The sequence below is a fragment of the Salminus brasiliensis genome, chromosome 11 (assembly GCF_030463535.1).
Source record: "Salminus brasiliensis chromosome 11, fSalBra1.hap2, whole genome shotgun sequence".
Taxonomy (NCBI): Eukaryota; Metazoa; Chordata; class Actinopteri; order Characiformes; family Bryconidae; genus Salminus; species Salminus brasiliensis.
The window spans coordinates 9062095-9086913 of NC_132888.1; the positions used below are offsets into that span (position 1 = coordinate 9062095).

A 24819-nucleotide genomic window follows, 5' to 3' on the forward strand; every position below is an offset into this window, starting at 1 on the left:
TGTCTCTCCCTCTGTTGCGCTCTCTCCACCGGTTGCTAGGCGCTCTCCGAAGGTATGGCCCACAGGGTTGTAGTGAATCACCCCGGCGAATCGTTGGCCTGTTTAGGGCACTCTCTCTCTCTCTGTCTCCCCCTCCATCACCCCTGTGCTGGGGCTTTTTGGGGGCTAATCCGTGGACGCCGTGAGAAGGAGGAGCCGGGGGGCTTCCGAGAGTTTCCTCTCCAGACACACAAAAACGCTGTGGAGACGCATTGAGAGGAGAGCAGTGTTGGGAACAAAGCTGCTTCGGGACTGAATGCCCCAACCTATCAGTCTGTTCAGGGCTGGCGTGATTAATGCCGCTGTGTGGAGAAGGGAGAAGAAGCAGTGGGGGGAAGTTGGGGATTTAGGGTGGGATACGGATCTGGTTGAATATGGAAAAACACAAAAAAATGCTGGATTTTCACTGATACTTTCAGGGTCTGTTTTTGCCTCCTTATTCCTACCCTGTTCATTGAAGCCTTCCTCTAGTGTAGCACCCCAGTGCATGCATGTCCACATTGATCAGGCTGCAATGGAATGAGAGGCCTCCTAGTGCTACTGCTGCTACTGTACCTGTATAAAGAAGCACAGTGCTGCCCTTAGTGTTGGATGCACTGCAGTAGTACTGTCAAAATGAACGCAGCTCACACACCAGTATAGCTGATGATACTCTGTAGGGACAAAGGTATTGGGACACCTTTTTTCTTCTGATATCAAAGGCTATTAAAAGAGAGTTTATTTCTTTATCTGTAACTGTCCCTACTGTTCAGGGAAGGCTTTTGATTTTGGAGCATTCCTGTGACGATTTGATTGCACTCACAACAATCCAGCGTTAGTGAGGTCAGGATATTGGAAGATCACCACCCCACCTCATCCCAAAAGCATTCCAGAGAGCACAGTTTCACTGCTCCACAGCTCAATCCTGGGGGGATTTATACCCTTCTAGACCACGGCTGGCGTTATGTGCTCCTATTACATTGGCAGTCTTTCTCTACAGGGACTAGACAAGCTGTGTGTGTGTGTGCGTGCATTTGCACATCTGTGTCAGCAATGGGTGCAATGTAACTACCAAGTCATTTTGGAGCATTTCTATTGGTCCATTCATTATGTAATGATGTGTAAAGTGTAAAGAACCGGGTAAAGAACAATGGCAAAAAACAGAGATCCACAGTATGTTCATTCATAATATATATGGGCCATATCTATGACCCTGTGTCCTGACAGTGTATTAAAACATGTATGTGTGTGTGTTATTGTGTGCATGTGTGTGTGTTAAAGCATCAAAGCGTCTCCGTCTCTGAACTGCTGCAGTGTTTTTGTGTTTTCTCTGTTGTGAGAGAGGAGCAGTGGGGATGAGCTGAATTCCTCTCTCTGAATGGCGGTGGGAATAAAACATGCTGGATGTTTGATAGGAGCGATTAAGGGAACAAGCTCGGCGTAATTGAAAGCAAGTCACAATTAAAAGCAGGCGTTTGCGGGGCCGCGCCGAGGTCAGCGACACACAAAAAGCCTCGCTGTTCCAGGATTGTTCTGCACTAGTTGGCAGCGCTCCGGAGCGTCGCTGTTGTAATTGTAGCTCATTTTCGAGGATAGGCTTGTGGTAATGACTAGCACTCCTCTGAATCCTCAAGGAAGCCACACTGGAGCCTAACTGTGTGTGTATGCATGTGGGAGTGTGTGTATGTATGTGTGTGAAACAGTTTAGCGCTCTGATTAGAAGCGAAAAGCCTGAGCTCTTCGAGAATGAGGGTGAGGGAATGCGAGAGGCAGTTGAAGTGAGAGCAACACAAAGAGACAGAGAGAGAGAGAGAAATAGGGAGAGAGAGAGAGAGAGAGAGAGAGAGAGAGAGAGAGAGAGAGAGAGGCAGCTGTATAATGAGGGTTAAAAAGTAAGGTCAATGTGTGCTCCTCTCTGACTTGCCACTCTCCACTGTTATTGTTCCGCAAGTGTGTGTGTGCATGTGTGTGTGAGTGAGGTCTCTCAGTCTATCTCATTAGAGCAGCCCCTGACATACACAGGCCAAGCAGCACCAGCACCCGGACCACCTCCTGCCTTCTCCGTCTAGGGTTCAAGCTAAATCACTTGATCACTGTCATTAAAAAATAGGCTTGATTTCTACTGGTTCATTCAGAGTGAAATGCAGCTGATATTCACAAAAGCAGACAACATGGATATTGTCAGTGACAGCGTGATCTACAGTGATTTACAGGAAGTTTAAATGCATGTTTTTAATTTATTTTTTGTAATATTTAAGTTAAGCCAACAAACAAAAGTATTGATGCTTAATAATGTGCTAAAAGTGTGTCTGTCAATGATGTGAACTATAAAAGCATGGATGCATGGGTATCCAAACTTTTGCACTTTTGCATATATAGTCGTATACAGTTAAGAAGAAAAAACCCTTTCAATGAAACTCAAAGTAAAGGGAATCATTCTAAGTCTAAGATTTTCAAATGAATCATTCGGACAATTAAAGAGTCATTCTGAGCCTACATATGTGAAAAGAATCATTCGAGCAGTCTAATAGTTTGAAACGAATCATTCTGACAAATAAATAGTCATTATCAGTCTGACCATTCGAGGCACAGACTTCACAAGACCTCTGAAGGTGTTCTGTGGTATCTGGCACCAAGGTGTAAGCAGCAGATCCTAAGTTCTGTAAGTGGTAAGGTAAGGCCTCCAGGAATCACATCAGTGACCCATAGGGGCCCGTTACTCTGTCGCACGTCTGGTGGGTGCATACTGATATTCAATCTCAGCATTAAATACTATAAATCCAAGTCAGCAAGGTGTCAGCGAATGTGGAGCATCTTCAGTTCTTCAAAAGCACCCAGGTGGCTCCTCACAAAGCTGCTTGAGAGACCGCCAAGAGTGTGTAAAGCTATTTCAAGTAAAAGTGGAGTCTGCTTTGAAAATCCTGAGTGCTGTAGAATGTCATATGTGCTTCATCACAGATTTCATGAGTTGCACAAGTTGACTGTTCTGAAATTTGAGGAACACTACAGCTATAGTGAAGAAATCCAGTCCTGACTGGTGGAGTTTGAGAGCGTTCGGATTGATGGGTGCGGTGTGAGCCGGATCTTTGTTTTATCGCCGTCATTTCAGGAGTCGGATGGTGTGGCTCTGTCGGATCCCACTCAGCGATGGTTAACACAGCTGCGGATTGAGTGACATTTAAAGGTAGCTACCGCGGGGTAAATTTATGGTGGAGCTCAGCAGAGCCCCAGGAGCCATGCCTGCCGCAGTGGATGGAAATGTCAAGCGATGAGCTTATTTTGAGTGGGAGGCAAGAAGAGGACGAGGAAGAAGGCCGAGGCGTTTGCAACCACTTTAGCCGTGCTTGGCTGGCTCTTAGTCAAGCAAACCGGCGGCATTTCCTACACGGAGAAGCTAATGGCTCGTCACAGAGGCCCAGAGTGAACTAGAGCTCGCTGTGAGTGAGAGCTGCATTTGTAGCTACTGGTGTGTTTCGTTAGCCAAAGAATCCAGTAATTCAGAACTACAGGTTTATTGCTGAAGTGTTTTCCCACTTAGTTTCTGTACTGTATTGTTAATTACCACGGGGAAGCTGTTTACCTTTCATTTACAGGTTAAGATACCTCTGAATGATTACTGACTGCATCTGACCATAGGCTTCTGCTAGGAGTATTTGAATTTTCTGTTCTTTTCTAAGAACAGGAGAACGTATAGTTGCTGTGTGGTAATCGTATGAGATGCACAAATAGAGCATAGGTTAAAAATGCTGGAATGTTCTATAAAATATATTTATTTACATTTAATTTATTAAAGATTAAAATGTCCCATACTGAAGTTTGACATATGGCAATATGTAGATATCAAATACATGAGAATATATTCAATTCTCCTATACTCAACATACATGTGTCAGCCATATATCATTTCAGCCATATACAAACATATGTATCTACAGTATGTAACATATTTAATACACAAAAAAAATGATTGCACATATATTACATATGTGCAATAATTGCTATAATTTGCTATCATTTATCATGTATTTACCTACCAATCAAACATATATACTCATTTATTATGTAGCTTGGGTCTAATATCTAATACTATTGAATTTGAAATGCCCAGTCCATCATGATATATGGAAAATGTCCAAATGTTTGTGGACACCCCTTCTAATTAATGCATTTAACTCATTTAAGTTGCACCCATTGGCATCATGCCTATTGCCATGGGTAGGCTAGAGGGGTATAGAGCAGTGGAACTGTGTTCTCTGGAAGGGTGGGATGGTGTCATCCAACATCCTGACCTTACTAACTCTTGTCTTGTCGCTAAATGTAATCACATCTTCACAGCAATGACCCACAATTCAGTAGAAGGCCTTCTGTGGACAACAGAGACAGGTACTCCAACAAAAGTAGGATTTTCGGTAGGATTTCGAGGGTGAGCAGAGTCCAAATACTTTTGTCCATATAGTGCACGTGCATATGACCACATGGCCACACACCAGATTTTTGGATGGGGAGAATGGGGACATTTTTCAATGCAGCTTTGCATTGGTGACACCAGTCTAAATCTGGAACCACCTTAAATCAGATCCTTAAACCACCTTAAATCTGCAGCTCTTTTTGCTGGCTTGTTGCATTTGGACACATCTGTGAGGTGTGTGTGTGTGTGTGTGTGTGTGTGTGTGTGTGCAGTATGTGTCTTGTTTGAATTCTTGTGCAGAAAGGAATTTAAGGCCACCAAAGACCTGAGCACCTGAGCACCTGAGCCTCGGTATGAGTAGGACAGAGTGCCCTGCCCCCACTGACAAGATTAATACTGACCCTCTCAGACGGCACACACCTGTACAAACACCTGTGTGGTGTTGAAAAGTGAGCTGTGGGACACACACACATGCTCAAAGGCCTCAAAGCACACACACACACATTAATTCAGTTGTATTCTTGCCTTGGCAGATGATTTTGTTTAGCAGTTTGTAATTTAGCCTCACACGTTCTCCTAACCTAATCCAGAGGCTGGTTCAGGGACTCATCTGGTGTAACCCCAAACCTGCAGCATCCTCAGGTGAACTCCCCCAGACCTGCTGCCAGACATAGTGATAGAAAAGAAACTAGGTTGAGATAAATGTAAAGGCCAATTTCTGTGGGTTTAGATAGTGTTGGGGCGATATCGCTGCAGCCTTATCTCGCTCTTCATGCGGCAGGCTACAGGCCGGGCTTGAGCGAAGCGGCGAATCACGCGCGCTCCACTGTCTGCCTCACTGTGCCCCCTGGTTGGCTGTATCTCGGCAACCCGCAGATAGGACGGATCTGTGTCAAGGCTGAGTGACTCACCATAACACTAACGGACAACACACACACACAATTGATCGTAGAGTTCATTCAGTTTTGTATGAACAAAGCTTCTGGTGTCATTTTGTCTTCATGTTCATATAAATTTGCAATTCCAGTGAATCAAGTGAGTCTGCAGTGAATCAAACTACAGACTGATTCAAACTGATTCAAACATGCAGTTAATCAAAGCCTGTTGAAAATCAATTTACAGTGCAGTTAATTAAAGCCTCCAGCGAATCAGTGTGAAGTATAGTGAATTAAAGTCTGCCATGAATCAGAGTGCAATGCAGTGAATCAACAGAGTGAATCAAACAACCATGCAGTTAATCAAAGCCTGTTGAAAATCAATTTACAGTGCAGTTAATCAAAGCCTGCCATGAATCAGAGTGCAATGCAGTGTATCAAAGCTTACAGTGAATCAAAGCCTGGAGTAAATCAAACTACAGAGTGAATCAAACGGCCATGCTGTTAATTACAGCCTGTTGGGAATTTATTTACAGTGCAGTTAATCAACGTCTGCAGTGAATCAATGTAAAGTACAGTGAATCAAAGCCTGCCATGAATCAGAGTGCAATGCAGTGAATCAAAGCATACAGTGAATGAGAGTACAGTGTAGTGAGTCAAAGCCTGTAGAGAATCAGTGTACAGTAAAGTGAACCAAAGCCTGCAGTGAATCAAAGCCTGTAGTTGGAGTATAATGTAGTGAATCAAAGTGAATCAAAGCTTACAGTGAATGAAAGTCCAGGGTAGTGAGTCCAAGCCTGTAGAGAATTGATGTACAGTGCAGTGAATCAAAATGCTGTATAGTGAATTAAAGTTTGCACTGAATCAAAGTGCAGCACATTGAAAGTACAATCATAATGCTTGGCTAAACAAAATAAGTGGCTAAACAGTAAAGCAGATAAGACCTTCTTTTTGTCTTCCATTAAGATGCTGGGTAGATGATTACCTACATCAGGAGCATATGTTTGAGTATTGATTCCTTATGTTAATTGTTTATGCATATAAGCTTTTATCAGGAATACTTGAGTCAGCCTAGTTTTGTCAGTAATGGGAAAGTTAAGCTACTGTCATGACAACTGGAGCTCATTGTAACTTCAAAGTACATGTCAAAGCTACAGAGGGTGAAAATGACTCACCGCTGTAGCTCAGTACACATTTTCCTTCAGCAAATAGCGTTTGAAATCAGTGTTTATTTTCTGAAGCCAAAGTCCATGTTAGGTTCAGCAGTGGGTCTGTTTGGCTGCAGGGGTTTGGTATTGACCGCTGATCCAAAGCTCATAAAGCTCCAAGCCTGGCCTTCCCTCTGAGGCCAACATCAAAGAGGCATCATAAATCGAAGTTGGCTGACAAATATTCACTAAGCAATAACTGACTGTCACACTGAAGCTGAAGCCACTGAAATACACTGCTGTTCACTAGTTTACGCATTTGCTGATTAGTCTTAATAACTGTAATTGTAACCGCATTTGCACATTAACTATCATATACTGTACATTTGAGCATGAACTATCATATACTGTGTACCTAATATGCTGTAATGCACATTCAGTATGTTAAAGTTGAACACCTAGATTTCCATAACTTGGTAATTTGTAGAAGACTTCAGATCAGTGTGAGTGGGTGGAGTTAAATAGTTGTAGGCCCAATTGGAGGATATATGTGAACTTCTTATAACATCAGTGTGAGTGGGTGAGACTATATAGTTGTAGGCCCAATAGGAGGATATTTGTAAATAATTCAATTCAATAAGCAGTCCAGGATGAAACAGCTTTAGTGTGAGTAGGTGGAGCTCAACAGCTACAGGCCCAATATGAGGATTTATGTAAATAATTCAATTTAATAAGCAGTCCAGGATGAAACACTCCTTATAACTTCAATGGGAGTGGGTGGAGCTAAACAGCTGTAGGCTCAATAGGAGGATATATGTGAACTCCTTATAACTTCAGTGTGAGTAGATGGAGCTCAACAGCTACAGGCCCAATAGGAGGATATATGTAAATAATTCAATTTAATAAGCAGTCCAGGATGAAACACTCCTTATAACTTCAATGGGAATGGGTGGAGCTTAACATCTGTAGAGCCAATTGTTAGATACACCTGTAAAAAATGAATTTAAGAAGCAGTCCAGGATAAAAACACTCCTTTTAACAATGTGAGTGGGTGGAGTTTAACAGTTGTAGGCCCATTAGGAGGACATATGTAAATACATTGGTTTTTGTGACGTCACAAAATCAGTACATTCAAAACAGACTGAAGGAGCATAAGGCCTCTCATGTTCCTCCTGTTGACTGGAGGGTGAATGAAACCTTTTAAAACTGTAACAAAAAACTGTAGTTGTTCATTAAATTAGCTCTTTAAAAACTGTAATTAAGGAAAACCTCACCATTGTTTGGTTTCTGTTGGCAGCAACTGCACTTACTGTGTTCTGTGACAGAAACGAGCCCAGCACATACAGCCGAGAGCTCATTTCCCTCTTGAAAGTACCTGAGCCCCCTCCATGCACAAACGCTGACTGGATTAAGTGTCCTATAAAATAGGAATTTAATAAATCTCATTGGTGCTTCATGCATGTTTTGGTTTTCAGAAGCAGGGTATGACTGAGGTTTTGATTAAACTCTGCTGTAAGTGCAGTTTATCTCTGAGCATACCTGCAGAGTGCGGACCTGCGCTTGTGTCCAGGCCTGTGGGCATCGAAGCGCGTTGTTTAGCCAACTCACTGACATGACTGGATGGTTAGCAAAAGCTAAGCCCCCTCACAACCCCTCCAATTATCGATTCATCTTTCAGCGGAGGCTAACGTGGCCACCTAAATGACTCCTTTTCCTTTCTTCGTTTTTTTCCCCCTCCTTCTCCTCTCCCCTGCCCTCCTCTCATTTCCAGAGCAATAAAGGCCGTATTTATTTTTCTCCCTATTCAATTTGCCTTTTGCCTGACTCCGGGGCCATGTGGGTGAGGACTAAAGAGATTACAATACGGGAGGCCGAATCAATCGCTGCTTTTCATTCTGCTCAGCCAAGCCCAGCCCGATGGGACTGTTTAGAGCAGGCCTGTCACCTGAAGGTAAAGAATGGGTTAAGCGCGCCTGAACACACCTGCTTTTGTAGATTCATCAGAGCTTTGGACGTACCCGCGAGGACACACAAGTTACCAAACACTGTGTTTGACTACATGCTGTGAAAGCCCCCATCCTCGCACAATATCCCTCCTGCACCTTTCTCATTCAAGGCACATTAAGCTGTTATCAAAGAAGCCAAAACTCTTTACTCTGCACTTTCAAACTCCCTGAGCAAATAATGTGCTTCTCATTAAATATGCTGACAGACACAGTTCAGTGAAGAATCAGATCCCCGGACCCCAAATCTATTAGATCATCCAAGACAGATTTGGTGTCCAAAGTTTTACTACAGTTTTAAACTGGAGCTGGGAGACCAAGAAGTAATGAAAACTAGCACATCACCAATTAGCGTAGTATAAACGGTTGGTGTGCGAAGTGCCCTGGACGGTCTCTGATTTCCTGGACGGGCAGGCTTACCACACTACAGCAATAAGAGTCCTTTCCTAATGGCATTGGTTCTATATACACCCACCAAGCTCATACTTATCCATGCGATTATCCAATCAGCTAATCATGTGTCAGCAGTGCAGTCCATAAAATCATGCATATATGGTCCAACAGCTTCAGATAGTGTTCACATCAACCATCAACCAAAAGATTGGGTAAACGTCTCTAAAGCTTACTCATAATGGGTTAATAAAGAAAACACATCGATGAGAGGTCAGTGAAAAATGGCCAAGCTGAAAGAAAGGCTACAGTAACTCAGATACCCACTCTATAGACATCGAACCTTGAGGCGGATGGGCTACAACAGCAGAAAATCGCGACAGGTTGCACTTCTGTCAGCCAAGACCAGAAAGCTGAGGCTGCAGTGGGCACAGGCTCACCAATAATGGACTCTTGACAACTGGGAAAACTGGTTGCCTAGTCTGATGATTCTCAGTTTCTGCAGAGGTACGCAGATGGTAGGGTCAGGACGTTGGCGCCAACAGCAGCAATCCATGAACCCCACCTGCCTTGTCTCATCAGTCCAGGCTGGTGGAGGGGAATGTTTTCTGGGCAAACTCTGGGCTACATTAGCCTCATAACCTCCTGTGCGAAACTAAAGACACTTCAGATACCAGACAGGTATAGGCTTTTCGACTATGTTTGGGGTAAGGGGTGGGGGTGGGTGGTGGGATTGTGTAAATTTGACCGCTCACTATCGCTTTAAGGCCAGCTTGTTTGTGGTCAGGGCTGGGTGGTGGGCAGCGGATGCAGCTCGTGGCGGGGTGGATGGAGGAGGCAGTGGTGTGTGCTCTGGAGTGCAGCGGCCCATTGGAAATCATTTGATCTGCATCACACAGCTCAGTGTTCCTGCCAACAACACTGACAGCAGCCCAGCAGGAGAGAGAAAGAGAGAGAGCAGGGGGAGTGGGGGTCAAGAGAGAAAGGGGGGAGGGATGGAAAGGAGAGAGCGAGTGAGAGACAGAGAGAGAGACAGGAAAAAGAGATGAACTGACTACTGCCCTCATCAACACGCTGCCTTAAACTTCTCCTTTTTTCGAGGTTGAACTTTTCCTCCTATCTGCAAGGCTTTGACAGGCCTTTTCCTTTCAGAAGAAGGAGATAGCAATCACAAACACACACACACCATCGATGGGGACTGATATAAAGAGACAGAGAGGAATGGAGAAGAAGAGGATAATAATGTGCAGGGAATTTAGAGAGTTAAAATTGTTGAGACAAGAGAGAAGAAGCTCATCCACCTTCTGACGCTGGACAGAAGATGCATATTTGAAGTCTAATAGTCTTTTAAGAATCGGACGACTTCATCGATTGAGAAGAACATCATCCACCTTAATATACACCTGAACTTAAACTGAATGTAATGTCCATTCAAATGAAAGAGGTACTATCTTTAAGTAGAGAGCATAGTTCCTGCAGGAACTGAAAGCGTGGTGCTTCTCCATGCACTGACAGTACTGGACAGCAATGCGTTGTCTCAGCTGGTGCATGGGAGAGCTGCCCAATGAGATATCACAAGCGTGACCTCTCTGAACCCTCCACCAGTAAGGTGAATCAGTTTAAAAATCATAAAGCATCCAACTACACTATTGGTTGTACAATTGTGTCAAATCTGGTGTTTGTGGCTTGATTAATGTGACCTTTAGAGACTTTGGAATTTTTTGTTAAAAGTTTGTGGACACATTTTACTGCATTCCTATGGGAGTGTTTTGGCCACAAAATCTGTTTTCGGATGCTTACTGCACGAATACTGTTGTTTATCCAACAACTGCATGCAAACACACAATTCCAGATCAGGATGGTTAGAGAAAATTTAAGTAGGAGTAGCGGCTCCAAACAACAGGTGGAATAATACAAATAGAGATAAAAATAAAACTTAAGAGCAATAGTGTGTTACATTCTGCAGCATGAATTGTTTAAAAAAATAATCACTAGGGGCATATTTTTGGATCGATTGCTGAGTTGAGGGTATTTACACTACATTTCCAAAATTGTATAGACACCTGGTTGCTCAACATTTCTTGTGAAATCAAGGGTATTAATAGGGAACGTCTTCCATATTTTGCCAAACCAACAGCCTCTACTTTCCTGAGAAGGCCTTCCACTAGATGTTGGACAAATTGCTGTGAGAATTTGATCGTCTTCAGCCTCGACAGCATTAGTGAGATCAGGTACAGATGTCGGATCATTAGTTCTGGATAAGAAACCCCACTTCAGCTCATCCCAAAAGTACTGGACAGAGCTCCATCACTCCAGAGAATGCTGTCCACTATTCCACAGCTCAATGCTTGGCATGTGCAGCCTCTCCAGAGCATCTTACAAGCTGCATATACGTTACTGTAGGCCGTTGTCAGCGATGGGGTCTGAACACTGATGTTGGATAAATAGTTCTAGATCAGAAATGCCACTCCAGCTCATTCCAGAGGTATGACTCCAGAAACCAATGCTGGGGGGGGGGGCTTTAAACCACTATTGCCCATGTATGTCTTATCAGTTGAATGAGTCCCATTCAACTGACAATGCTTTCCTAAGCTTCCCATCTGTGTCACAGTAAATTAACTGAATTCGCTGGGTGTCCTGATACTTTTGGACACATGAATTTATGTGCAGTGACGACCATCTCTGCATGTAAACACAGGCAGGGAGAGGCGGTTTGAACTCTGAGGCATGCGTACTCTGCCGTTACTGCAGAAGAGTGTATCCTAGTTCACACAGTTTTCTATTTATAACCCCACACAGCATGGAGAGCCAAATGAGCATGCACTGAAACAAAGTCAATAACACACAGCGCATGTGTGTGTATGGGGGTATGCAGTATGTGTGTTTGTGTGGAGTTGGTATCCAGATATCTGATAATTGCTCCAAGCAGCAGAAAGCGTCCTTAGCTGCCTGAATTACAACCAGTCTTATGTTTACTTTCCTCGTGCTGGGCTGTTCAGGGGAGGGGAGTGTGTTTACAGTAGCTGTTTGTGTGTATGTGTTTTGTTCTGTTGTTATGAGGCGCTTATAGAGGATAGCGACTGTTCCGTGAGTATTTGGGGTATTGAATGTAGGTTACGGACTCTCTGCAGCAAGCTACCGTACTGTATGTCTAATGATATCTAACAGTTACAGCTGTTCTGCACTCACTGACATACGACTGCATAGTAAATGAAATCAAGCTGTGTGTGCACTCGTGGATGTGTCTAGATGGCAAGGCAACAAGTCACGATCATGGAATTTAATTGTCAAATAAATAATAAATTATTCATAATAAGTGTAAATAATAAATGAGTTGTTCATTTTAAGCCACTGTGAAAGAACAGACCTGAAGCAATCAGATTGCAATGTAAGCTACTTTGCTTGCTGGCTGTTTTTACTCCAGTTAGTACTGTGGTTGCCGCATAGTCATGACCAACTATATAGATCATACCAAAAAAGGCCTGTTTAATGAAGGCAGTAGGTCCAGTGTAGGTTAGTATCAACCTTCAGGTTGCTGATAGATGTTCTATATAGCACCATAAAAAGCTCCACTATCATTATGAGTCAAAGAACCCCCTATTTTTCACTACAATATAGGGCTATTTAACACTGCACCGACAGATCTTGATATTGCATTGCTGTGATGATCTGGTTGCATTCAGCAACAAGGCGTTAGCAAGGTCAGGATGCTAGATGATCACCACCCACCTCATCCCTAAACATATTAGATGGAGCACCATCCATCTTTCCAGAAAACACAGTTACACTGCTCTACAGCTCAATGCTGGGGGCCTTTATACCCGTCTACTAGCCCACACCTGGCATTAGGCACGGTGCCATTAGGTTCATGTTAATCTGCTCCAGAGAGTCCTATTCTATTGGCAGTATGTCAGACATTGGGTGCAACTTGAAGTAGCTGAATGCATTCATTAGAACGGGTGTCCACACATATTTGGACATATGAGCTGTCATAGCACTTGAATCTCATATAAATGCTTCTGCAGGCTTATGGCAGTGGTCATGAAAGGCTTATGTAGGGGTAATGTAGGCTTGTTAATGCTGCTCTTCAGTAGAGTGTTACTGCTGTGACAGGCCTACTGGAATAAGACTGAATACTAATCCAGTCTGTTTGTGTGTGGGTGGATGTATGACAGTGTCTGGATGACAAGGCAGCTAGACAGACCTTCAAGTTTGTGTGTGTGTGTGTGTGTGTGTGCATGTGTGTGTGAGAGTGACAAGCTGGGCAGCATGATAAATCTCCAAGGGTGTGTCTTTCCTTATGAGGACATGGTGCGTGTGTGTGTGTGTGTGTGTGCGTGTGTGTCTCAAAGCACATCCAGAAACATCATCCCTTTTCCCTGCCCTGTTTTTCTACATTTCCCTCTGATGACATGATGACATGACGAATGGGCCTGTGCCACTCTGACCTGAGTGAAGACATCTATCAGCGGGAGGGAGAGACAGAGAGAGAGAGAGAGAGAGACGGAGGAATGAAGGAATAAAGATACACAGGCTGGTGCTGAAACTGTATAGCATAACCTCTAGCTGTTGAAAGGCCTAAAACAGGACACCAATCTCTGGAGAGCTTCATCCTGAAGCAGCCATCCACTCTGTCTCATGCAGCCACTGCTGCCCTGTTTACACCTGGCATTAACATCCGATCTCTGTGATTGGATCCTCGTCATTCCGGTTAAGACACAGCGTAGCGTGTTTACACATGCCCTTGATTGGATCTTGTTTCCTTGTGCATTGCTGGCAGTTTTAAACCTGGCGTGTAGTGAAGCTACAGAGGAGGAGGCTAAAATTTGAGGCTAGGTGTACATCAGTGCTGCTCAATCCTGGTCCTGGAGATCCCCCACCCTGAAGGCTTCAGATCCAACACAGCTGACTCTAATGTTCAGTTGCTCCTGAAGGCCTTCATTATCTGATCAGGTGTGTTACATTCGGGTGGCGCTAAACTCTGCAGGGTGGTAGATCTCCAGGACCAGGATTGAGTAGCCCTGGTGTAGATTTTCTCTGTAGGTCTGACCCATTACTGCACCCAGTCTATCTTGACAGTGCACATATAATGAATAAACATTACTTGAAAAAGCTAAATATGCCATAGAATGCATTTATTTAATATTTTATAAGGCTTGTGACTTTTTTGGGGGTAGTAATACCCATTTATGGGTTTACATGACTGTTTACAACCCCCTTATTCTGCCCTATAATGAAACAAGCCGGTTTTCCTTTTATAGTGGGCTCATGAATAATTTGATGAGCTCTGCACTGTTTGGCTGGTTCACAGTGAGGAACTGTGGCAGCCCACATAGATGCTTCTTTGCATAGCATAGCACAGCATAGCCTAGCATAGCAAGGGAATTGTGATTATTATTTAAAATCCTTGCAGTTATCCAAATTTGATGTGAGGGTGGGATCTAGTGAATCATTGTCTACTGAACAAGTGATTAAAACACTGTGGTATAATCTTGCTGTAAACAGATATGCTTAGGTGGCATCTGAACGTAAGTGTGGCCCAAACTGTGTTGTGTTAAAATGAACACAACTGAGCACAGTGCGGGCCTGACTATCTCAACTTTAGGGTAGCTAAGATATACACACGCTTTATGGACAAAAGTATTGGGACTCCTACACTTTGCCCCTACATCCAATTCGAAATCCATAGGCATGAAATCCATAGGTATTACTACAGAGTCGGTCCCCCTTTGCAGCTCTAACAGCAGGTTTGGAGAGTTGAAGCTCTGCAGTTATTGAGTTGGTAGAGCGATTCCACTCACTAATGTGCGTAAAGGCAGACTACATGGCTGGGTGCTTGAGTTTATACACACATGACAATGGGACTGCAAACCTGAATTCAATAATTAGGAGGTGTGTGCCAATATTTTTATCCATAGAACAAGGCCTGTGTATCTCAAGCTTGGCTAGTTTTTACATTTATTCCAATTTGGACATTTAACATATTGCTGGTCCCTTGTAAACAGACAGGTAGTCTGCAGTGGCTGCCCTATAATTGAGCAGCTTATGGAAAGCCAGGTTATTACCAGCCCTTGGCAAATTTTTGAAATGCAAAAATGCAGTAATGATGCTTTTCCCCTCCTGCATTTTGGTTTCACGTTGTACCTTGCCACTGTGATTGGAATCCCTTTGGACCCTGTTTGGAAGGTTGCCAATGGTTACCTCTGATTGGCCTCACACACACACATACACACATGCTCATGCCTGCTTGGCAGAATAAGTGATTTGTCTTTGGGGAGCTTTTTTTTGTTGTTGCCTGGTTGGGGTGGGGAGCTGTGCCTGGTATTGATTTGGTTGGTGGGCCAGGGGTTGGTGGGGGGATTTCTCCAGGGAGCTAATAAAAATAATTACAAAAAGATCATCAAAGCTCAGCAGCCTTCTACCCTCCACATGAATAAATATGTGATAAAAGATAATCAGAGGGGTGCTGAGTCTGCTTGTGTGGTCAACAGAGGAGGAGAAATTTACTTTCACCTGCTGGATAAGAGAAGGCGTGTGTGCATTCTTTTTTATGTGTTTTATGGGGTGGGCTTTATGTGCAGCAGTGGAAATGCCCCTTAATTTGCTTGGTGTGTCCTACGGAGTCCATCAGACAATTCATGTTTGCTGGCTGAAGTTTGCTTCATTTGCAACTTCAAGGCTAATGAAGCTCACAAGTAAGAGAAGCTTAAGTTTTCTCCCCATGTGTTCTGCTCTGTCCTCCCCATTCATCATCTACATCTGAATGACTATGGTGGAACATGTGGAACATGTAGTGCAGGGGGACAAAATTAGCCTTCTCCCCATGCTATAGAGCTGGGGGAGGCACAGGAAAGCAGCCATTGTTCTTGACCAGCCTGTAAACAATGCTGAACATTACAGCGTAGCCCCTCGAGGCCTGTTTGCACATCCATAGAAACCATGTCCTCCTCCTTCAGATTCTCCCAGGATCTAGCTCTTATAAGCCACAATATGTGAACAAAAGTATTGGGACGCCTGCTCCTTCATCGTTTCTTCTAAAATCAAGGGAAAATATATCCTGCTTTTTTTTGGAGTGGCTGTGTCTACTGTCGAGGAAATGCTTTCTATTACATTTTGGAGGAGCATTGCATTTAAAAGTAGTGGATGGAGCACCATCAATCATTCCAGAGAACACAGAACCAATGCTGGATGGGCTCAGTACCCCTCTAGCCCACCCCTGGCATTAGACATGGTACCAATAGGTTCATGTTTATCTGCTGCAAAGTCCTGTGTGTGTATATGCATTTAGACATCTGGTGTATCATCAGTGGATTCAACTTTAAGAAGCTGAAGGCATTCATTAGAAGGGGTGTCCACAAACATTTGGACATGTAGTGTATGTTCACTCTTTGCCATGCTATCAATTTAAAGGTACAGTAGGAACTCTTAAAAATCTGATAGTGGCCTATTGTGTTTGGGCTGTTATTCATCCACTAATGGCGCATTCATACTGCATCTACTCGAAAAGCTCGCCATATCCATTTAACCTCCATTTCATTGGATTGGACATTTCCGTCTAGCTTTTTTGCTGTGTTGGTGTGTGTGTGTGTGTGTGGCGTGCCATGGGCAGTGTGTAAAATAATGGTGTCTCTACAGCGGAGCAGAATGGGGGGTCGGAGGTCTAAAGGGGAGAAATGACTCTTTGATTGGAACGGGCCGGGCCGGGGTGAAGTGCACTCGTCCAGGCTGCAGAAAGCTCTTGATTGCACAACAACCAATGATCGCATTAGGAGAGGGCAACAGCCGGAGCGTTTTACCGGACAGAGAGAGAGAAAGGCTGGGGGGGGGGGGGGGGGGGGCTTCAGTGGAATGAAGCAAATTGACTTTGCCGGTGGCCAGTCTCGCAGCCTGCTGATGGGAAGATCCATTAGCCTTTCAGGGGGATATGCCACGTCCACATATGTCAAAAGAGTGAGAGTGTGGGAGACTGAATAGAAGGCAATAGTTCATTTATTTATGTTGGTGTTTGTGTACATTGTTTGTGAAATTGTCTGACTCGACAGTATACACACAAATCATCCATAACATTAACACCTCCTCCTTGTTTCTTAACTCGTTGTCCATTTTATCAGCTCCACTGGCCATATAGGAGCACTGTGTGGTTCTAAAATTCCAGCCTGTAGTCCATCTCTTTCTATACATACTTTGTTAGCATCCTTTCACCCTGTTCTTCAATGGTCAGGACCACCACAGAGCAGGTAGTATTATGGTGGTACAAGTGGATCAGACACAGCAGTGCTGCTGGAGTGTTTAAACACCTCACATCTGTCACATCTGGACTGGAACAGTCCATCAACCACAAATATCAAGACTACAGCATCCTGTGGGCAGCATCATGAGAGCACTGATGAAGGACTAGAGGATGACCAACACAAAACTGTGCAGCAACAGATGAGCTTCTGTCTCTGACTTTACATCTACAAGGTGGACCAACTAGGTAGGAGTGTCTCAATTGACACCATCATGTCAGAGTCACTGCAGTGCTGAGAATGACCCACCACCCAAATACTACCTGCTCTGTGGTGGACCTGTGGGTTATAGCCCTATAAAGTGTTCCTATATGGGAAGTGGAGCTGTGTAGACACAGGTAGGTGGTGGTATTAATGTTATGGCTGAGTGCAGAAGTAGTAAACCAGTAAGCTTCACTTAATGAGGACATCTGAGGTCAGTGAGGTCAGTCACAGTTCATTCAATGAAGGTTCCTCTGCATTGTCCAAGCGCTTGTTTCTAGCCTGTCTTTGGAACTTGAAAACTGCTAATTGTGGCTCTTAACTAATTGCAAAATTAGCAGACTAGTGGCTTCACTGATTGTGCACGCAAGTATCAGGCTTTGGATTTGTAAATGCTTATGAGATTTGTTTACAGGTGCCACTACTGTGTGCAAAACCTAAAGAGACAATAAAAGTGTTTATTTATTTATTTATATCTATATTTGATATATTTTTATTTATTAAAATGCAGAAAAATGATCCTGCGCAGTCACATTCATCCTCCACTGCATTAGCCATCCCCCTTTCCTTAGCAATCACACAGGCATCTGCTGAGTACATTTTTCTCCTGCTTTAGAGGAACGGCAGGCAGATGGTGCCTCAAGGTTTAAGTGATTAGAGGATGTAGATTGGAATGCAAATTGGATTAAAAGAAATTAAACTGATAGAAATCGAATTGCGTGGCGAACGCTCATGTCTTTGCCTCGGCCGTGTTAAAACCTCTGCCAGTAACACGGCACAGCATTGTAGAGGGGAAGCAGATGCTCCAATGAGATAACTGTGTGTGTGCAGGGAGAAAAGGGTCTATAACACTGTCACCTTATCTTGGCCCCATGGTTTATCAATGCCATGATATTAATTAGCACTTCATTCATTAAATGAGGGTTTTGCACAAAATCTGTAATGTAATAAGTGATTTTCTATACTGTGAAGGCAATGCTGAGGACTGAACTATCAGTATTCCCTCCGGCGCGCTGGACCGAATTGGCGAGCAGCGAATTAGGGGTCTTGTGATGTGCTGACCTAGGAGATTTGAGTCTTACTCAGCAGTTGGGGGACAAGAGACCAACTAAAGACAGTTACAGCAACGAGAAAAACACTGATACAGTTGCTTGGTAAATTATATTTAAATAACTATCACCTTCTACACCTTTCTACAGCAGATTAGATCATGTTCCATTAGTAGGTTGCGACCCCCTAGCTGGCCTGTTTCTTGTCCCTTGCTCCACTTAGACAGCAGACAGCAGCTCTGATCGTTGATCAATGCGAGGAAAATGGCAGGAATTAGCCCAAATTAGGTGAAGTACGAAGAAGTCCCCTCCTCCAGTCCAGGGTCAATACAGCACAGTGGGAGACAATTGACCTTTTGGAGTCTTCACAGAGGGAGAAGACACATGCACTAGGGCTCCACAATGTATCATCTGCTAAGCGTTGTCTTGACATTGGCCTGATCCCGACGACGCTGATATCGCAGATGAGTCTCTAACATATCACTGAATGTTAAAGTTTGTATTGTGAGAGATCTGACCAGTCCGATGCGGCTGTCATGCTGAAATGCTAAAATCAATGTTTACCGTTTTTCACTTTTTGACATAATGTGAATCTGGTTGTTGTTTTTTTTCAGTGTATCCAATTGTTATGGTGTATGGACCAATAGAAGTGCTCCAAAATGGCTTGAAATGAAATCCTTTTACATTGACTTTCATTGAAAGTTAAGAAGGTTTTTACCTTCTCCTGTAAAATTGTGGAGGCTTGGAGGTTTCTGCATGATCGTGGCACTTTTTCAATATAATGGGATTATAGTATTTTGTCCATATTGTGCAGCACTTTTACTCACACTGAAAACACACTTTTTCATGCTGACTGAGTGTCTTCAATATCCTGCCCTTGTCCTTGTTTCAGAGTGCTGAATCGGTTCCTATATCCACTCCACACGGCTAGCTGTGCCACATGCACAGTCACCATCAGCATTCAAGCTCCTCAGGACCCACCAAACCCCTTTCTGCCTTCATATCTCTCCGTCCACCACCCCCACGACTGGTTTACACAGCACTGACACAAAGGACTTTGTGCTACAGCGCACCTTTTGTACGTCAGCGGAACACCTGGCCTCCTGGGGGAGGTTCATGCCCCTGTTTCCTTTGCTGTGCTTGCTCTACTGAAGAGACGTTCTGCACCATACATCACAAAAGCTTGTATTTCTAACACATCCAGCTAGTTATTCCAAATGATCCTGATGCCTTTTCACTTTCCATTTGACATGAATACGTTCTGATCACACAAACAACTCCTGCCCAAACCCGCATACGCAGAGTAGCCCCTGCACTCAAATGCCAACGTAACCCTCCCCCTTATTCTTTTCTAAAGTCTCTAAGAGTTAAGCAATTCAAATCCTTGAAAAGAGTGGAAAATGAGCATTTACAATCAAGAGAGGGCCTCTGCACGCACCAGCCATGTCCTATTGAAGCGTGTAATGCTAACACAGCAGCATTAGCTGGCCAGGCTAAGCCTCTCTTTTTGGCCGGGTTTTTCTGGGATCAGGGCCCGCTTTTGTCTCCAGCTCGTCCAGGCTTCAGTAATGTAAATGCTGGGTGGCCCCTGGCTCCTTATCTCTGGGGTTAAGACTCGCACCGCACGCTCTCCCCAGCACTATTATCATAAGGGCCAGACTTCTAGCGCAGCTTGCTAGCATCACCCATACATGAAGCAGAGCCATGCAGGGGAAGGCTCAGGGGATTAGCATTTTAACACAGCGTGGGTCTAACCCCTCGAAAGCCCTCTGTCACGCGGGGCAGATCCCTGATGGCTTGCTAGTGCACTAAGTGACGCCTCGAATTAGCTCATTGGGTTGGGAGGTTTGAATTGTGACTGACGTGGAGAGAATTATACTCAGGGTTAGCTGATCTGGGACCTGGCAAACGAAAGCAAGGGCAGGTTCTGGTTTGGTTGAGGTGCTGTGAAAGGGAAGGATCACTCTCTGAAAGTGATAATGACTCCCTGAAAAGTATGTTTAGAGATTTCTAAAGTGCGGCCATCTTTAGGGCTTGTTTGTCATCGTTGAAAATACAGCACATATAAGCACTATGTTAATTAATAGTATTTTTCAGATCATTTTTTCAGTTCATTTTTTGGATCACATTTAATATAGAGTACATAACAAACCCTGGCTCGTGCAGCTGGTAGTGGTAACTGGTGGAAACTAACCATTGTATTGTAAAACAACAGGATATTTCATCAGTCATCATTCAGTGTACAGTACATATTAGCTAACCCCGGCTAAAGCGTGTATTAGCTGGCTTACAATCTGACTTGCTAGCTAACTTAGCTAGCTAATTAATTTCAATTAATTGCCTGGGATGGTATTTTCATCAAGCATGGTTCAATATAGCTACAGTACATAACAAACATTATGAGTGTTAGGTGGCTTAATAACTGACTAGCTAGTTGGGTAGTTAGCTAACTTTTACTTTTTTCCATTATGCCTTTAAGATTTCCATTAGTATTTGATAGTATTTTACTGATACCAGTTCAAGGTACTGTATGCATGAGAACGCCGGCCTAACCATAGCTTAAGCAGCCGTTAGCTGTCTCACTATCTGGCCAGGTACATTTTTTTTTAGGTCGATTTCCAGGTTTTTTTTTGGCTGTTTTACCTTTTTATTTTGCCAATTGCTAGATTTTTAATCAGTTATCATTCAGTATTCAATGTATAACATAAACAGCTGAACAAACTCCGGCTTAAGCAGCTAGTGTTAGTGTTAGCTGACTTACTAATTGATTAGCTAATTTGCTTGGTTGATTTTGAGTCTTTCGCAGCTGTTTTGTTTTTCTTCATTATGCCACCTAAAATTCAATAATTAATAATTATTGGTTAAAGTATCTTTCCGTGTCTTAATGTGGTACAAAGCTGTCATTCTGACTGTAAAACCAGATTGATGAAACAGTCAAAGTTGAGACAGTTGTGGCTACTGTGGTCATGAAATTCACTTTCAGCCAAGCAAATTAGCAAATCCCATACAGCCAGTGTTCGGTAGAAGACCTGTGAAAGTCTGCTTGCTTCTCCAGGACCTTGACTTGCTGATATCAAACACCTGAGTGATTCCCACGCCTTAATTGCTCTCTTGTCTGTATCTGCTTTTCAGGATCCCGTCTGCGGCAGGAAGACTCTCCGCCCCGCATCGTGGAGCACCCCTCCGACCTCATCGTGTCCAAGGGCGAGCCGGCCACCCTCAACTGCAAGGCCGAGGGGCGGCCCACGCCCACCGTGGAGTGGTACAAGGACGGAGAGAGGGTGGAGACGGACAAGGACGACTCTCGTTCCCACCGCATGCTGCTGCCCAGCGGCTCGCTGTTCTTCCTGAGAATAGTCCACGGCCGCCGCAGCAAACCGGACGAAGGGGCGTACGTCTGCGTGGCCCGAAACTATCTTGGAGAAGCCGTCAGTCGCAACGCCTCGCTGGAAGTAGCATGTAAGTCCAAGGATTTTATCTGGGCAATGTTTTCAAGGATTTTTTTTTCTTTTTATGTTCACTTCTTTTGAATATTTTACAAGGCGACCTCAAGGTTGCTTTGTGGCCTTTTCTGTCCCAAAAAAACGGAATGGTTGGATGAGTGCCTGGAATCAGAAAGGAGGTTCAGACCTTGGAACGTTATTTTTGTTGTTGTTTAATGTAGGTTGCTGTTGGCCAATGGGTTGTGTGATTACACGGACATACAATTTTGGTCTGAGCCTAATACAGGAAATGACATACAATTAGAAGCTTAAAATAGATAGTAATCAGAGAAAGTCGTAAAATGGATGAAGGGAGTGCTTGCTTGAGGTTTACATTTTGGTTAATGTCTGTTCCGCTAATGCGCTTTTCCCTGCACAGGGTTTTGAAGAAATTAGCTTTCTTTTCTTAGATCAGAGTCAAGATAAAAGAAAGCTGTTCGCCGTGTTGTTCCCGAATATGCAGAGTTTGCTGGACTTATGTTTCAGCATATCAGCGTTTTCCGGAAGAACAAGCTGGTACGTGGTACGTTTGCCCTTTCAGCTTGCTTCGCCCAGCTTCTTGGCTTCACCTCCTGGAAAGGAAATGATAGAACAGGCCAAAAAAAAGACAGGAGGGCTCAGATGAAAGAGAGATGGGGGGTGTCACTTGACACTGGCAGTAAGTCTGCGGGGGGCGGAGGTATTGACAGATTTGAGGGTGACCTGTGGATGGGCTTAGCTTTGAAGTGCCCCCCCCCCTCCACCTTGCAATACAGCGCCCCCACCAGGCTAATGAGCACTCCCTGAGGGAACATGCCCTGCAAGACCCTGCTTATCATTGCAGCTAAGAGCACAATCATATGACTGACAGCTCTACTGCTTGGCCTGATTCGCTCTTCGCTCTTCATAGACGCCAGCACTAATAAAATTGATTATGAGGATGATGGCCATTTAGTTTCTGTGAACAAATATTGACAATAAAACCCAACAGTAAAAGAGTTTTTATCTGCTTATTGTAAAGCCTGTACTGCCAGATTTGACCATTGATTTTCTGCTGTTTAAATATGTCCCAGAGTTTGGATACACTGATCCATCTGTCTCTTCTCCTCATAGTGATTGTGATGTGCATGAACATACATTTACAGTAGAGATAAAGGTGCAATAGCTATATGCTACGGTCATACACTAACATACTATTCAGTCTTTTTTAGCCATTTTTGGTGTGGGGATGTCCGATCAACTGTTTTCTCTTACGATACTGATATTATGGTCTCTGAAATCAGGGTATCAGAAGATATTTTAAGGTATTTCCTTTTTAGCATTATACACAAATGTAAATCACTGTAGTGGAGGCAGCCATACACCTACCATGCTTGGATTGTTCCCCCTTTTCTCCCACTGGTACTGCCAGTTAACCTGCTCCCCACACTAAGAGGGTAAAGACTCAACACTCCTCCAGTAGAAGCAAAGCCAGCCACTGCCTCTTTTTCAGAACTGCCGCCAATGCAGTATCACCGTACAGGCGACGCGCTCGGAGGAAAGCTAATAGACACCTGTGTCAGCCAGCATCGCTTTAAGAGTGACGAGAGGAGAGAGCGCCATGTACCCACCTGAAGGGAAAGCACGGCTAGTTGCGCTCCCTCAGACTCCGGCTGCTGATGGCAAAACGGCATGGCTCTGTATTTGAACTTGTGACCCCCAGGCCATAGTGGAGCCACTCCACATTAGCCACTCTGAGCCCTGCATCCTGATATTTGAAGGCATATGCACTTCTTTAGGATACACTTTACACCCCAGTCTCCAACAATGGTTGCCAAGCTAGAATTAATTAAAGGTTAAAGCATACTTGACTGAAGTCTGTGCTGGGAATGGTCTGGACTTGCCACCTAAGCAAAACCAAATTTTGAAGTGCGTTCCAGCCAAGCTGATCGATACCACACACTCTGCTTTGCTTTGTTATGAAAATGGGAGCAGTCCATTACGGAACAAGAAAATGATGTTAAATATTGAATGAATGAATAAGTAAATCAGCTGTGCTGTGAGCTCTGACTCTCAGTGTGTGTGTGTGTGTTTGTGTGTGTTGGATATTGTTCTGTACCTGAAGCTAAAGGAGGTGTTCAGAGCAACATTGAGAAAAGCTGCTCCATCTGTCATTTATCAGCCTGTAGCTGAAGGTGCTCAGCAGTGATGCAGGTTAAAGACAAGGAACTAGGAAAGGGGAAATTGGCTGTGTGTGTATGTGTGTGTGTGTGTGTGTGTGTGTGTGTGTATATAAGAAGCTGGTAGGGGGTGTGTGTTGCCGTGGCAAGCTGTCTCTGATCTTCTCCCAGCTCTTCCGTGGCCATGGCAGCAGCCCCCAGGTGCTAACTGTGTGACAGCCGCTTGATCTATCGATCGCTTTAAGAGGGGTCTCCTCGCCTAAATGAAAATTCATGAAAAATTGATGAAGTCCCCCCGATTATTCTTTTATTTTTTTCAGCCCCACTCATACTCACTAGTCCCCTCCCTATGTCTCTCCATCTCTCTTCCTCTCCCTATTTCTGTCTCTCACTCTCTCCTCCTGTATGCCTGTCTCTGTTCATATGTCTCTCTGTATTTCTGTCTCTCTCTCCTCCTGTATTTCAGATTTAAAGAAGCTTTATTGGCATGACTGTAATAATAACAATATTGCCAAAACATTACAAAAATAACAATAATAACAACAAACAACAGTGCAATAAAAATAACCATATAAATAATATAGTAATAATAAAATAATACAAATAACCATATGTCTCTCCATATTTCTGTCTTTTACTCTCTCTCTCTCTGTCTCTCTCTCTGTCTCCTTGTCTTCCTGACACTCTTTTTCAGACTTGTCTCTCTCTCTCTCTCGCTCTCTCTCTCTCTCTCTCTCTCTCTCTCTCTCTCTCTCTCTCTCTCTCTATCTCTCTCTATCTATCTATCTATCTCTCTCTCTCTCTCTCTCTATCTCTCTC

The 24819-nt window shown here is 43.9% G+C and overlaps 1 protein-coding gene across 8 annotated transcripts in view; it reads left to right on the forward strand.

The window, feature by feature from the left end:
- The window catches only part of robo2 (roundabout, axon guidance receptor, homolog 2 (Drosophila)), a 573599-nt gene that overhangs the window by 323679 nt on the left and 225101 nt on the right, over positions 1–24819 (forward strand). For all 8 annotated transcript variants that reach the window (XM_072691588.1, XM_072691590.1, XM_072691589.1 and 5 more), the window contains one exon: positions 21513–21839. In XM_072691588.1, the coding sequence (XP_072547689.1) occupies positions 21513–21839 (327 nt within the window). The remainder of the gene's footprint in view (positions 1–21512; positions 21840–24819) is intronic.